The 13,275-nt window shown below is 38.7% G+C and overlaps 1 protein-coding gene and 1 pseudogene across 1 annotated transcript; one reads left to right on the forward strand and one right to left on the reverse strand.

The window, feature by feature from the left end:
• Positions 1-41: 41 nt before the first annotated feature.
• Positions 42-2,916, reverse strand: LOC113580092 (1-acylglycerol-3-phosphate O-acyltransferase ABHD5). Its single transcript, XM_027014422.2, has 7 exons — positions 2,861-2,916; positions 2,478-2,563; positions 1,768-2,194; positions 1,289-1,443; positions 958-1,069; positions 426-612; positions 42-345 (listed from the first exon to the last, which is right to left on the reverse strand). Exons 1-7 carry the CDS (start codon positions 2,899-2,901, stop codon positions 211-213), a joined length of 1,143 nt encoding a protein of 380 aa, XP_026870223.2. The 5' UTR covers positions 2,902-2,916; the 3' UTR covers positions 42-210.
• Positions 2,917-4,775: 1,859 nt separating this feature from the next.
• On the forward strand, positions 4,776-11,538 carry LOC113580074 (annotated as a pseudogene).
• Positions 11,539-13,275: the final 1,737 nt, after the last annotated feature.

Here is a 13,275-nt window from a genome sequence, read left to right on the forward strand (position 1 = left end):
TGTATTTTCAATTTTAATAAATTGTTACTTTTTTTTACTGTATGTCTTGGAAAAGACCGTCCTGAGATGATAGATCTCAGGTTGTAATAAGCTTTTTCTATTCTGATTGTGAAACACTTTGAATTGCTGTTTTGTTGCCGTTTTCTTGCCTTTTCCCACCACTGTAAAGTCAGCTATAGGTTCAGTTAGACAGGGAGGCATGAACTAGGGTCACTCTGTCCTTTTTATCTTCCTGCACTCTGCTGCTTCCTCTCCATCCTTGACATCGCCACATATCTCTAGTACAGCTTGGTTAAAGTCCTCCGACTGGTCCGCAAATACATAGTGGCCTGCCCCTCCGATGATCTAAGGCAGAGCGAGGATGAAAACCTTGTAAGCATCCTGGAAAAACATCCAGCATTTTCAGGTCATATCAGTGCACTCACAATAATGTCTGTCCGCGAATTGGGTCTCATCTCCCGAATGGCTTGTCCTGACTGGCCATCAATGCAGGAACGGGATCCACAGATAATGGAGATAGGAATCATGGGATTGATCCTCCCCACACGTTGCATCATGGGTCGTCTGGGCCATCCGTACGGGATTGTCATGCTCTTAAACGCTGTCTCTCCACTTCCAGAATAAAAATTCAAACAAGAATGTGACTGAAGTCATCAATGCCTGAGTCTTTGCAGGTGCTCATATGTTACACATGTTTGTCTATATACTGTTGCAAGGATTACAAACTGAATGTGTGTCAGTGGAGTTAAATTAGATTTTGTGATGGTACATACTGCAAGCTTCTTTCTTTTGCTGTTCATTTAAAATGAGCTTTTAAATGTATAGTAAAAGAAAGAAGCTTGCAATTTTTACTGTATTTATTGTTAGGCTTTAAGTTTCCTCTATTTTTACAAGCAGTGATTTTATTCTTGCAGGCCTATTTAAATCTAGAAGTAACTATTAAATGTGTTTGGGTACCTGGGTGTCTGGACATTTAGATGGTAAATGTAGTCAGGCACTGTGTCATCCTGGAACAGAGAGGAATATTTCTGCTTGAAGTCTGACCTAAGACCCTGCAACAATAAAGGACCTTAGGGAGGGAGGGAGGGAGAGAGAGAGAGGGAGAGGGAGAGAGAGAATGCAAATAAGGCATAATGAGTAAGACACAGTTTTGACATAAGCTCTTTGTTTAATGCATTCCACTGTCCATCAGGCACTGGGTTTGATTTCCAAAGCCCCTCAGGAGCACTTAGGGTTTGCATAACTTCTCTCATAGATGCACCGTGTATGTGCTTGTGTGCATAGTTACCCAGAGGGCCTGCCATCCTGAGCAGAGCGAGAGGGTTGAAAGGATTCAGAGCGGTGCCCAGAGCTTTTATCCACATGGGGACCTGGCAATCTGACCCCTGGGCATCAGGCCGTTCTGGGAAACCCCACGGCTCCACCAGCACTAAGTGCTTCACTCTGCATCAAACACATATCAGAAAGAAGTACGCTGGAAAACCATACATAAGTTAATGGGAGATTAATAACAGACTGAAATACTATTCTGACCAATTCTAAGACTCCTTCAAAATGTTCTTTACATATAGTAAGCATAGTTTAGTCAGCATGTATTTGTCTTTTGCATAGTACAACTTAACAGCAGAGCCTTAACAATGGACTGTGGGACTGAAACCATTCTCTATGAGCAAATAGTGCAGCATCTTTGTATTGTTACATTATTTGCACGATAATTTTCCACTGTGTGCGGATACAATGATATTAGAAAAGTTTGCACTCACTGACCTGTGAGGATATGTCAGAGCATAGGCCACAGAGACATACCCACCAAGATCATGGCCCAACAGAATCATAAGCTCCACCCCTACTGCCTTCCTCCACTCCTCCAGCGACTGGATGAATTGCTCTTCGGCTTCCTGAGAGTAGCTGCGTGCGGTTGTTCGGCTGCTGCGGCCAAAGCCTAACAGGTCCAGGGCGTACACAGGTCTCTTGCTCTGGGCCAAGGCAGTCAGGTTCTTCACCCACAGTCCCACTCCACCCCCAAACCCATGCAGCAGCACCAAAGGGATCTTGGAGTCCTCATCCCTGGGGGCCTGGGAAGCTTGTTGGGCATCAGGGTCTCCTAAGTCCTTAGTCTCATTGAAGCCAAGAGTCCAGATGTAGTTGCCATTGGAGATAGGCACATGCCCTCTAGTGAAGTGCATTTGGATAGCTGATAATGAAATGAGTAGTATTTGACAGTCAGTTTCTGCAATATTTCTGTGAGTGTTGATCTACACTGCTCAATGATTACAGAATTCCCCCCCTCCCTTTTTTAGTCAATGTATGTGATCACGCAATGGTGGAGAATTGTAGAGGAATATTGTGAAAACAGGATTTGATTTCAATTCAGAGACCCAGCTTGTGTCATGAGGTAGCCAGCCAGTCCCTGCTGCATAGGGGTGAAAGATCCCATAAAACCATACCATACCACACATTCTCCCAGACAGACTCACGTTGAAGGATTCGGTCCTCTGCATTTTTAAGACGGGTGGGTGAAGTGGGGCACCAGGATGGGAGCCACCCAGAGACCCATGAGGATCTAAGGTACACAACCATGTTCTCACACACACACACACATACACACAAGAAAAACAAATTAGAGAAGACAGATCACAGCATTATAGTCAATATTTGTGTTTTCACCACATTAAACTAAGAATGTTTTGAATATCATAACAAGCATATTTAGTTACTGTATTGTAGAACAGCTTATTGATATATTTTGTACTACATTCAGAGAAGATGAAATCATTCCATACCAATGAATATAATTATAGCACAAGAGTAATTTAATAAGAGCTAGGTCTTATTGTTGCCACACAAATACACTCCTTACCTCTGGTTGTATGTTGTAAATTCCTGAATAGGTCTGTCCATAGCCTGTGCTGTGCTGTCATCCCTGCCGGAGCAGTTATGAGAATGTATTACAGTGTGGAAAGAAAATGTTCATGGTAGACAACAGATGCACCTCTCACCCACTCTCTCTAAGTCAAAGGTCCTCACTCTCGGAAGACCTAAGCACTTTTGCTGACTGCAGATGTTGAGCTCATTATCAGGTCAGTTAAGCTAAAATGGTCTAACTGGGGGGAAATCTAAGTGTTATTCATGTCAGAACTAAAAACATTATTGTGTTGGTTTTTCTACTACATTTTAGCTTCTACTACTGTAGAAAAACCTCTTTGATGTGACAGTTCCCATGATGATGCCTTCTGTTTTGTTCTTCATGCTAGTCATAGTTTGCTTTGGTTATTGTTTATCCCGTTCTAGTGTACATTTTCTAGTGTTCTCCCCAGTGTTACCTGTTGTTTCACATTTGGTTTATAATATTTGGTTTTATTTGTTCATGTTCTTAAATTAATTAAATCCCTCTGCACTTGCATCTGTCTCCTTGTCTCGTTCAGCTCCTACCTGTGCATGTTACCTTTCCTGTATGTATTAAATATATCCTTATGGACAACATCTAGCTGCGCTGAAACAACCGAATCATTCAGTGTAGAGTTCCCCTCCACTCTGTTCTCTCTTCTTACCCATGACCCTGAGGACTCACCAATCTGTACCTCTATCTCATCATCTTTATCTGCTTCTTCATGGTTTGAGTTCTGCTCAATGCTGTGCTCCCTGGACCAATGCAGGTGCCTGCTCTCACAGAGGACAAAGCATCATCCCTGCGTGATGCTTCCTGCATTTAGCAGGAACAGACCAGATTCCACAAAGACCACCTCCATGAAATAAAAGTCTCATCTGAATAGTTTACAACAATTAAAGAAGCGTTAAATGACACGATTTAAAAGTGGAACACATTAAATACATGAATTCGGTCCTGTATCAGACCATTCTCAGCACCTGTTTAACAGGTTGATCCATGGTTGGTTTAAGCGTGCAGGCAACAGAGGCCCAGGGCTTCATGAGTACAGGGGGCTGTGTCAACAGGTGTTCAGTGCTAGTATTGGAAGAAGTAGCAGAGACAGAAAAACTATTGGATATCAGTGATGAAACGGGTCTCATTCTAACTCCTAGACTTAAGAAATATACAAACAACAGCCCCTTGAGAATTGCACTTATTTTGTTACAATTGTAGGTTCACGGGAGCTGTATGTACTGACCTTATCAATGTACACAATACAATGACTTCTGTGCAGTTGCATATATGAATCTTTACAATAAGTACCACAAAAACCATGTGAAACAGGAACAGTGGTCACAAGGGCAGAAAAATTCTTATCTGTCTAAACATCCTCCACTCAGCATGAGTATTTCATGAGCACAAAATTGAGGTACATCTCCACATCCATCAAAGGCTTTTTTTCTTTTAAATCTTCTGCTTCTCACCGGTGTGTTGACTGTATGTAAATGCATTGTGCAGTGTGTTGATTGTAAAGCATCCTTGTTTACTGAGAAAGGCGCTGTATACGTGTAACTAATAATAAGTAAACTGGACTGATTAATTTATTAAGATCAGTGTACCAAAGCAAAATTGGTTCTGACAAAACATAACAGCTAATGAGTAAACAGGTTCACTCACTGGTTAAGGAGGGAGTATCATTAGTAAAATCAGGCACTGTGGTGAGTCAGAAAGACTCTACTGGCACAACAGCTCTGGCTGAGTACCAGGGTCTTACCCTGCATGGGACTAATAATTTATAAGGAGATGAGTTCACAAGAACATCCCCAAAGTGTCGGAGTTACCAGGAAGACTCATATCTACGAGCCCTGACTCTGCGATTGAGGCACATAAAAAAAAAAATTGGATGATGAACAAAATGAATGTTGTATCTGCAGTCGATGGTAATGGTTGCTTTTGGTTATTATTAAAAAGTTGACTAGATGTTTAGTTTGTGCATTTCAATGCATTGTACAAATTTTCTATCTTATTGGGCTATTACATATCTCATTTTTTTAAATGATGGTCTATTGGTGCTATGTCTTCAATAACTAAGTACTGTGACATTCTTAGGGTGATAGCATGTAGATTGCGATCTCGAGTGGGGGACAACTATATTGACGATTCATTTCCGGGGACATTGCGTGATTTTGGGGGACGTTGCATGGTGTAACTGACAGATAAATGCTGTATCTGAAAAGGTCTCAGAGAGAGAAAGAAAAGTAATCTCCCAAACCAGTGCAGTGAAGCACATAATTAGGTGAGTCCAGTCTATGTCTAACTTTGGAATAGAGCATTTTCCTCTATGTAGATTTTTCCTTCATTTTTCTCTAAAGCAATGACTGTTTTACAATACCACACACAAGCATGTTAGCAGTAGACTGAGTCAATGTTTTCTTCCATTAAATGTCTTTGAGAAAGCACTGTGGTACACTTGATGTTTAGCACAGGCATGGCCATGCTGTTTTCCACCTCTATGACAACCTGTGTCCCAGCCTTCAAACAGACCAATGTCAGCATATCAACAGCACAGCTAAAATAATGCTTGTTAATTATTTGTGGTTCATTTCACATTAATAGTAATAATAATAATAACAACAATAATAAGGAAATTTTATTTGTAAGGACGTTTCTAGGTCCTCAGGGACACTACAAAAGTTATGGAAAGTACATAGAATCAGAATATAAGATTTACGAACAACATATGACAGCAAAAAGTAAAAGTACCACTAGGAAAAGATTAAAAGGTAAAACAAATATAGTACTATTTAGAACTAAGTATTAGACAAGGTGATCTGGAAAAGGTTTTCAAGCACAGATGTTATGGAATACAGTTTTAGAGTTTTGGGCCTACAGTGCTAAAAGTCCAAAAGTGTGGAACCCAAAGGGAGGCACAGAGAGCAGATGAAGGACGCAGCCTGGTAGTGTTATTGACATGGAAACAGGCTGTTTTAGTAATGATTTTAATGTGGCCATCAAATGTGTTGAGTCCAAAATGACACTAAGATTCTGAACCTGGTGACAGAGCACAGAATGAAATCAGGAATTATGCATAAAAGATATTAATGATATATATTGTATGTAAAATTAAATAATGTATCGTATTTCTCTCTCTCTCTCTCTCTCTCTCTCTCTCTCTCGCTCTCTCTCTCTCTCTCTCTCTCTCTCTCTCTCTATATATATATATATATATATATATATATATATATATATATATTTATTTATTTATTTATTTTTTTGCATCAATGTAATTCTATTGTAACATTTGGAAGCGTAGTGTTCTGCATGCTCTTCTCCACCAGTGGGAACAAATCATGTGCATATGACTACATGTGAATTGTCATTTTATTTTGGCATCATCAGTTCATGCACTTGCAAAATGAGTAGTTTACGGGTTATACTTCACACTTGAAAAGCTTGCTAACATAACCAATGACTTTGCTAACTTAAGTATCTTATGCCTTTCTTTGGTGGTCAAATTATTTTTGGCAGGCTAAATGGTTTGAAGTGGCTAGTTTTAAAATGTATGTATTATCATTAGCTTGTTTTATGAGTGGCTAACTTGCTTTTAGATACTAGTGTAGGTCAATTTCTTCTGCTATCTTCTTATAGTGAACAGAGAAATTGGCCGTGACTGAAAGTGTGAGACAATCAAGTGTTGGGAAAGATGTTTCATCATGGGAAATGTAGTACCTGTAGTGAATTTGCATGATGCTAATGTTTGTTTCTTGTAGTTCTGCTCAACAATCCAGATTAAAAGGTAAAGCATTAAGGCTTCTGTATTGACTTTTTACCCACATGATTATAGTGGGCATGGAAACATTTTACATTTTAAATTGTGTCTAGTGGTGCCCCTGCCCCAAGTCCTTGATTTGCTTGGCAGTTGAGGAACAAAGTACTTCACCACCTGAGAAGTGCATATCATCTACAATAATAATAATTATTATAATAAATAAAGAAATAGGTTTTATTTATATAGGACATTTTAAAAACCAGATTCATAGTTTTTTACAGATCAAAATGAAATCAACAGAAATTCAAAGAACTGAATAAAGATCAGATGGATAAATAAAATGAAATATAAAGCAAAGAACAAAAAGTAGAAATAATTTGTAATACAAATAAGAGTTACATTGTTAGAAAGTAAATCACTTAATTTAAACAGATTAAAAAAATTTAAACAAATCTAAACCAGTAAATCATAACCTTTCCCTTCAATCTGCCTAGATCATCAAGAGGCCTCAGATTCCTAGTGGATAGTGGGTTTTACTACCATGTTTCTATTGAGAGGTCTGAGAGGTTTCACTGAAACATAACGATCAATTCACTGAGGAAGAGTGGAGCAAAACAGTGGAGGCCCATTAGACAGATTTGTAGGGTGACTAGGAGAGCCTAATTAGGAGACCTATGAGGCTGAGCAGGTAGATGTGGACAAGACCACGGAGGCATTTATAGACTATAAAAGATCTTGGTCAATCTTGAAAGATCTGGCTGGCCAGTAGAGGGATCTCTGATCAAGGTCTCTCTGAATACTTCAATATCAACATGTTCTCAATCATCATATAAATCCATTCAGGGAAATGGAACATAGCACAACCCATGTAACAAATGTTCTGTACGTTTCACACAATTACGCATTTCAACCCGAGATGTTGCCAATTGCCCAAACCTACACGGCAAAGCTTTAATTGTAGTATGCAGTATACCTGTCTGGAAACATCATCCCTTGTCCTGTTCTCCACTCATTTATTCAGATTGCTCTTCTAACATGTTGCCTGCCTCAGTGTGTATTTGTGAAATTCTGTGGGTGTGGGTTCATGCCAGTTTTCTCCTTTCCCATAATTATCTCTCCCTTGTGGAGATGAAGTGAAGTGCAGCCTGCTAAAGGTATATGAAAGTGTGAGAGAGTAACAGATTAGGTCCTTGGAGTACTTTGCAGCTGACAAAACAGAAAACAACACACACACACACACACACACACACACACACACACACACACACACACACACACACAAACAACCCTAATATGCTCTTTTTTCCCTCAAACATACAGATGATGCCATCTGTGATTTTGTCCCTTATGCTCCTACCTGGACTTTGTGTCACTGCTTTCAGAGGTAGCTACATCCCAATAATGAATAATTCTCTGCGTGTTGTTTCCTGAGTCACTCTTCAAAGTATTTTTGAGCTCTCATATTTCTTTGTTTTCCTGAACAGAGAACATTGCACTTAAAGGCAAAGCAACGCAGTCGTCTACAGGTTACACAGGACAGGCTATGTTTGCTGTAGATGGCAACAGTGATACAAACTATGGGCATGGTACATGCACTCACACTGTGCTTGAGAAGGATCCCTGGTGGAGGGTGGAGTTGCCTCACACCTACAGTGTAGACATGGTAACCATCACTAACCGTGGTGATTGTTGTGAAGAGCGGATCAATGGAGCTCAGATTCGCATCGGCAACAGCCTTGAGAACAATGGCAACAACAATCACCTGTGAGACTTTTCTCATACATTTGAGTGTTTATGCTACTCCTGCAAGTGCTCAATTACCCTTTCATCCTGCTTTTAATGCATCTACAGAGTTGCTACCATTGGATCCCTCCAGAGTGGTGCCACAGAAACGTACAAGTTCGCCCCTGTTAAAGGCAGATTTGTTAATATTGTCATACCTGGACATCAAAAATATCTCACTCTCTGTGAGGTAAAGGTATTTGAAGGTGAGAATCTGCAAAAGTGAGGATATGACTCTCAGTAACTGATTAAAGATGAGGAATTCAGCTTCATTGTGTACATTCCTCAAACTGAAGATACAATTATTGAAACTTAATTTATTTTAAAGAGTACTAACTTTGTCCGTGGTTTCCCCACATAGCTGACCTGAGGAATCTCGCCCTCAGAGGAACAGCAACCCAGTCCAGCTTGCACAGTCTTGCCCAAAAGGCCGTAGATGGGAATAGAAATTTTAATTTGAAGAACGGATTCTGTACATATACAGCACTAGAGAGTGCCCCCTGGTGGAGGGTGGACCTCCATCACACATATACTATCCACTATGTGGCTCTGACCAACCAAGGTGACTGCTGTTCATATTGTTTGAACGGGGCTGAGATTCGTATTGGAGATTCCCTACAGAATGATGGGAAAGACAATCCTCTGTAAGTGATGTTACTCAAAAAAAATACATTATTTAATGTAAAAATTATGTAATATTACTTTTAGAAATTTTAGAAACAACAAGGCTCCTGTCCCTTAGACAATATCATCCCCCGAGCCTTGGTCTTTCATGACAACATTGTCTTGGCTGTTCTAAACATATATGCACATATCAAAATGCATATTGTGACATTATTATTTGGCCTCTTGGCTTATTCCTGAGCTGCATCATACAAAAGCTACTGTATACCCGCTAGAGTGTCTCAGTAGGAAAACATGTCTGCCAGTGCATGTACTTGCTTATAAAGATCATGCTATGATTTACAAGGAGGCCCTTAAGAAGTCAGATGCTAGAGCTCTCTTCTTTCCTGTGTATAAACTAATGCAACCTGCTAACACTTTCCCTTTTGCATCTTCAATAGAAATGCTATAAATTTTCACAAAAAAAAATATTAATGAATAGATAAAATCTATCTCCAGCTTTAGCGATCATCTTGATCTGTAGCTGATTTTACATTGCCGTCACCTTCAACTGTCAGCTGCTTTTCTACTTTTGCCCCTGTGGATGAAAATATAGCCTCTGGGCTTATTAAGGCAGCCAAAGCCACTACCTGTCATCTGGATTCCATACCCTCTACACTTCCCACCCTTTGCCCACTTATAACTAAAGTCCTCAATGTATCTTAGTTCTGGCTCTGTTCCTATAAGACATGAATTGGTTACAATCACTCCTGTTTTTAAAAGGCCTAACCTTAAGGACTTTAAGAACTACAGACCTATTTTCAACCCTCCTTTTCTTGGCAAACTGCTTGAACATGCTATGGCAGCACAGTTGAAAACACCTGCCTTCCATTATTTGAACAGTTTCATTCTGGGTTTAAAGTTGAATACAGTACTGAAACTGCCTTTATTAGGGTTATAATATAGCTGGTAGCAGCTGACTGGTTTGTTGAACAAACTTATTCTTCTAGATCTTACTGCTGCCTTCGACGCAGTATATCATAACACCTTGATTTGTAGACTTGGAAACCTGGTTGGCATCAATAAAACTGCACTTGTGTGATTTAAGTCATATCTCACTGATAGACAACAGTTTGTCTCTAATGGCAAGTTTACGCTGCCTCCTCACATGGTGTTGCTCAGGGTTCAGTCCTTAGCCCTCTACTCTTTATTATTTACATGTTCCGCCTTGGTAACATTATCAGAAAGCATGGTCTCCAATTCTATTTTGTACACAAAATTTACATGCTGAGCCTTCAGACATGCCCTAGTTGAATGCCTGGCTGACCTAAAACCTTGGATGGCTAAGAATTTTCTAAAAGTAAGCAATGACAAATCTGAGGCAATACAAATTGCTTCTACTGCATTATTATCTTATTGTTTATTATGATTATTTAATTTTATTTATTTTTTCATCTTCATTGTGACCTTGGGTATCTTAAAATGTGCTTATAGATAAAATATATTATTATTATTATTATTATTATTATTGAACTTTAGATATAGGGGTAGTATTGAAATCTAGTGCACAATCAATATAGAAATCATTTTATTGCCTTTATTCTAGTCTTGAGCATAGGATAGGAACAGTGGAGCCATATACTTGGTACTCAAATGCTCCACATTGAATGAGTAGGTGGGGATGCAGTGGATCTATGGAGCTCATTAGATGTTGGCGGTTTCTGTGATATTCATGATATCAGTTGTATGAACATGGCAAGATCTTTGATTGTTTGCTGCTTGAACAGCTGCTATGCCAGCTGTCTGTGTGATGGTTGTTGAGTTTTTTCAGATTTATGCAGCCAGTGTACACATTTCTAACTGCTTTGCCACACAGTGATGGGTTGTTTGTACTTAGGCTTTCTTCTCTACTTGTAGTACAAGGACTTTCAGAAACATGTTTTTTCTCTCTCTCTCTCTTAACTGACTAACATGAAAGCAAATATGTCTACATAAAGCACAAAGCCAAAACTTCATGTAGAGCAGATACAGCATGATAGTAGTACCACCGAGGTTATGGATTTGATTCCCAGCGAGCATGTGTAAGTTGCTCTGAACAAGAATGTCTGTTAAATGCAAAACCCTCAGAACAGGCCAGGCATCCCAATGAGCACAAGAACACAATCAACTTTCAGTGGTGAAAAATAAAAAAGAATCAACGGGATGCTAAGTAAGTTTTAGTACATTTGTGTCTGAAAATAATTTCCATATAGGCATTTCATTTAAATCATGTTATTTAATGTGTGTTCAGAAAACTGCTGCTGAATCTCTGAGGTTTTTAATCAGTTTTCTATTTAATACCCATGATTCATTCTATTTCCTTGTGTTCCCCAGCTGTGCCACTGTCTCCTCTATCCCTCCTGGACAGACTGAGTATTTTGTCTGCACCAAGTTTCTGAAGGGTCGCTATATGACTGCAGTTCTTCCAAGAGTGGGAATTCTGAGCCTGTGTGAGATGGAGGTGTTTGGTCAGTGACCCATTGCTGAGAGGAGTCTAATGGCATGAAATATTGCTATTCACTCACTAAAACATTATTGTTTTATCAAAATACATTTCTTTATTACAAAATTCAAAATGTTTAATCACTGATTGGTTAGTGATTCTTTCATTATTGCAAAAAATAAGTCTCTAATTAAATTAAAGATTTAACCTGAAAATGTTTTTGTTGTCTTTTTTTGAAGATCAGTAGAATAAAGCAAAGACAAATTCAGGTTTAGGTTTCCAGCATGAGTATGGAGCCTTAGCTTGCTGCTCTAACAGCTCTCTTTGTTTGAATCTAAGGTTTTTACTTTGCACAAGAAAGGTTTGAAACAAAAAGATAGCTAACAAATTTTCCATCAATAAAATGTAACCAAAATGAGAGAATGAAAGGTCAATGACAGTCTGGTTCCGTTCTGTCCCCACCTCTACCTGTCTGCTTGTGACACACAATCAAACTCACACAAAAATAAATCTCTGCTTGTCAATTACATATCTGATAGATAGCACATGAACCTTTAGTCAAAGCAAATTTATCCAGTTCTATAAATTTTATCTTGTTTGCATTGAGAAGTTATTTAAGTAAAGATTAACCCAGAATTATTAAGGCAAAATAGCTGCTGATATTTCATTTTAGTTCAATTCTATTGTTTTTTTATGTTAAATAGTGTCAACAAGCTTTAGTTTAATTAAAATGTAATAGATCCTTTTGTATTAAAATCCAAAGCAGGTCTGTTTATAAAGTTTGAAATTAATTAGGACATGTTTACATTTTCTGTTAAACAACTAAAAGATTTGTTTAATGCAATAAAAATGAAAGTCAACAGATGAAAATTGGAACCAGAGCATGCGCAGTAGACAGTATCTCCACCCAAACTCCGGCTACACTTGTTAGGAAACGCCCACACAACATAATAAAAGCTAGCTAGTTATTCATAATAATCCATAATCAGTAAACATGTGCCTTCATTTCCAACAACCCCATTCTGGAATTAACATCTTTAGCAGTCTAGCTAAATGACCTTAAATGAAGCCATATTCAGTCCTCCAAATGATATACTTAATAATCGCCTATTATATTTATTTTACCTAATTACAGGATATCATTCACATTATTTAATTGCATGTGACACGACAACCAATATTTTAATACTCAGGTATGCTTTGGTATCAAGTGCTTCGGAGACATTTCGACAAACAAGCTAGCGTTAGCTAGGAAGTTAACGCTAGCAGCTAGCCACCTCGGCAAACCTAAAAGAACTGAACTGAACAAGATACTGCTTTATTTCAAAAAATGTCAACTCAAACAGTCAACAGTACAGTGAAAGGTAAAAGTGAAGTGAGGTAAAATGTCATGTGAAGCTTAATATAGCTAACGTTGAGTTCGCTGCATGTACGTTCACGTTTCACCGTCAGTATTAGTTGTCCACACAACCAATCACCTCATCCGCAACATCTCATTTAAATAATCAAATAATGTATATAAAACCCTTTAATCGTAAAAAAAAATATTGAGAGCGGTATTAACGTGAGGGGACGTTTTAGAATTGATACAACACAATTGACAAAAATAATTAGATGTGTAATTTGAAATAAAATTTGTTCACGTCCATGGAAATGGGCGGGGTTAAAAGTTGTATTGCAGCCAGCCGCTAAAGGGCAGTGGACGCATAGTGGCTTCACTTTTCTCCCGGTGTCGTTCAATCCCCTTCTATGTCTTGTTTATACAGTGTG

Source organism: Electrophorus electricus, chromosome 1 (genome assembly GCF_013358815.1).
Source record: "Electrophorus electricus isolate fEleEle1 chromosome 1, fEleEle1.pri, whole genome shotgun sequence".
In the NCBI taxonomy this organism is placed as follows: Eukaryota; Metazoa; Chordata; class Actinopteri; order Gymnotiformes; family Gymnotidae; genus Electrophorus; species Electrophorus electricus.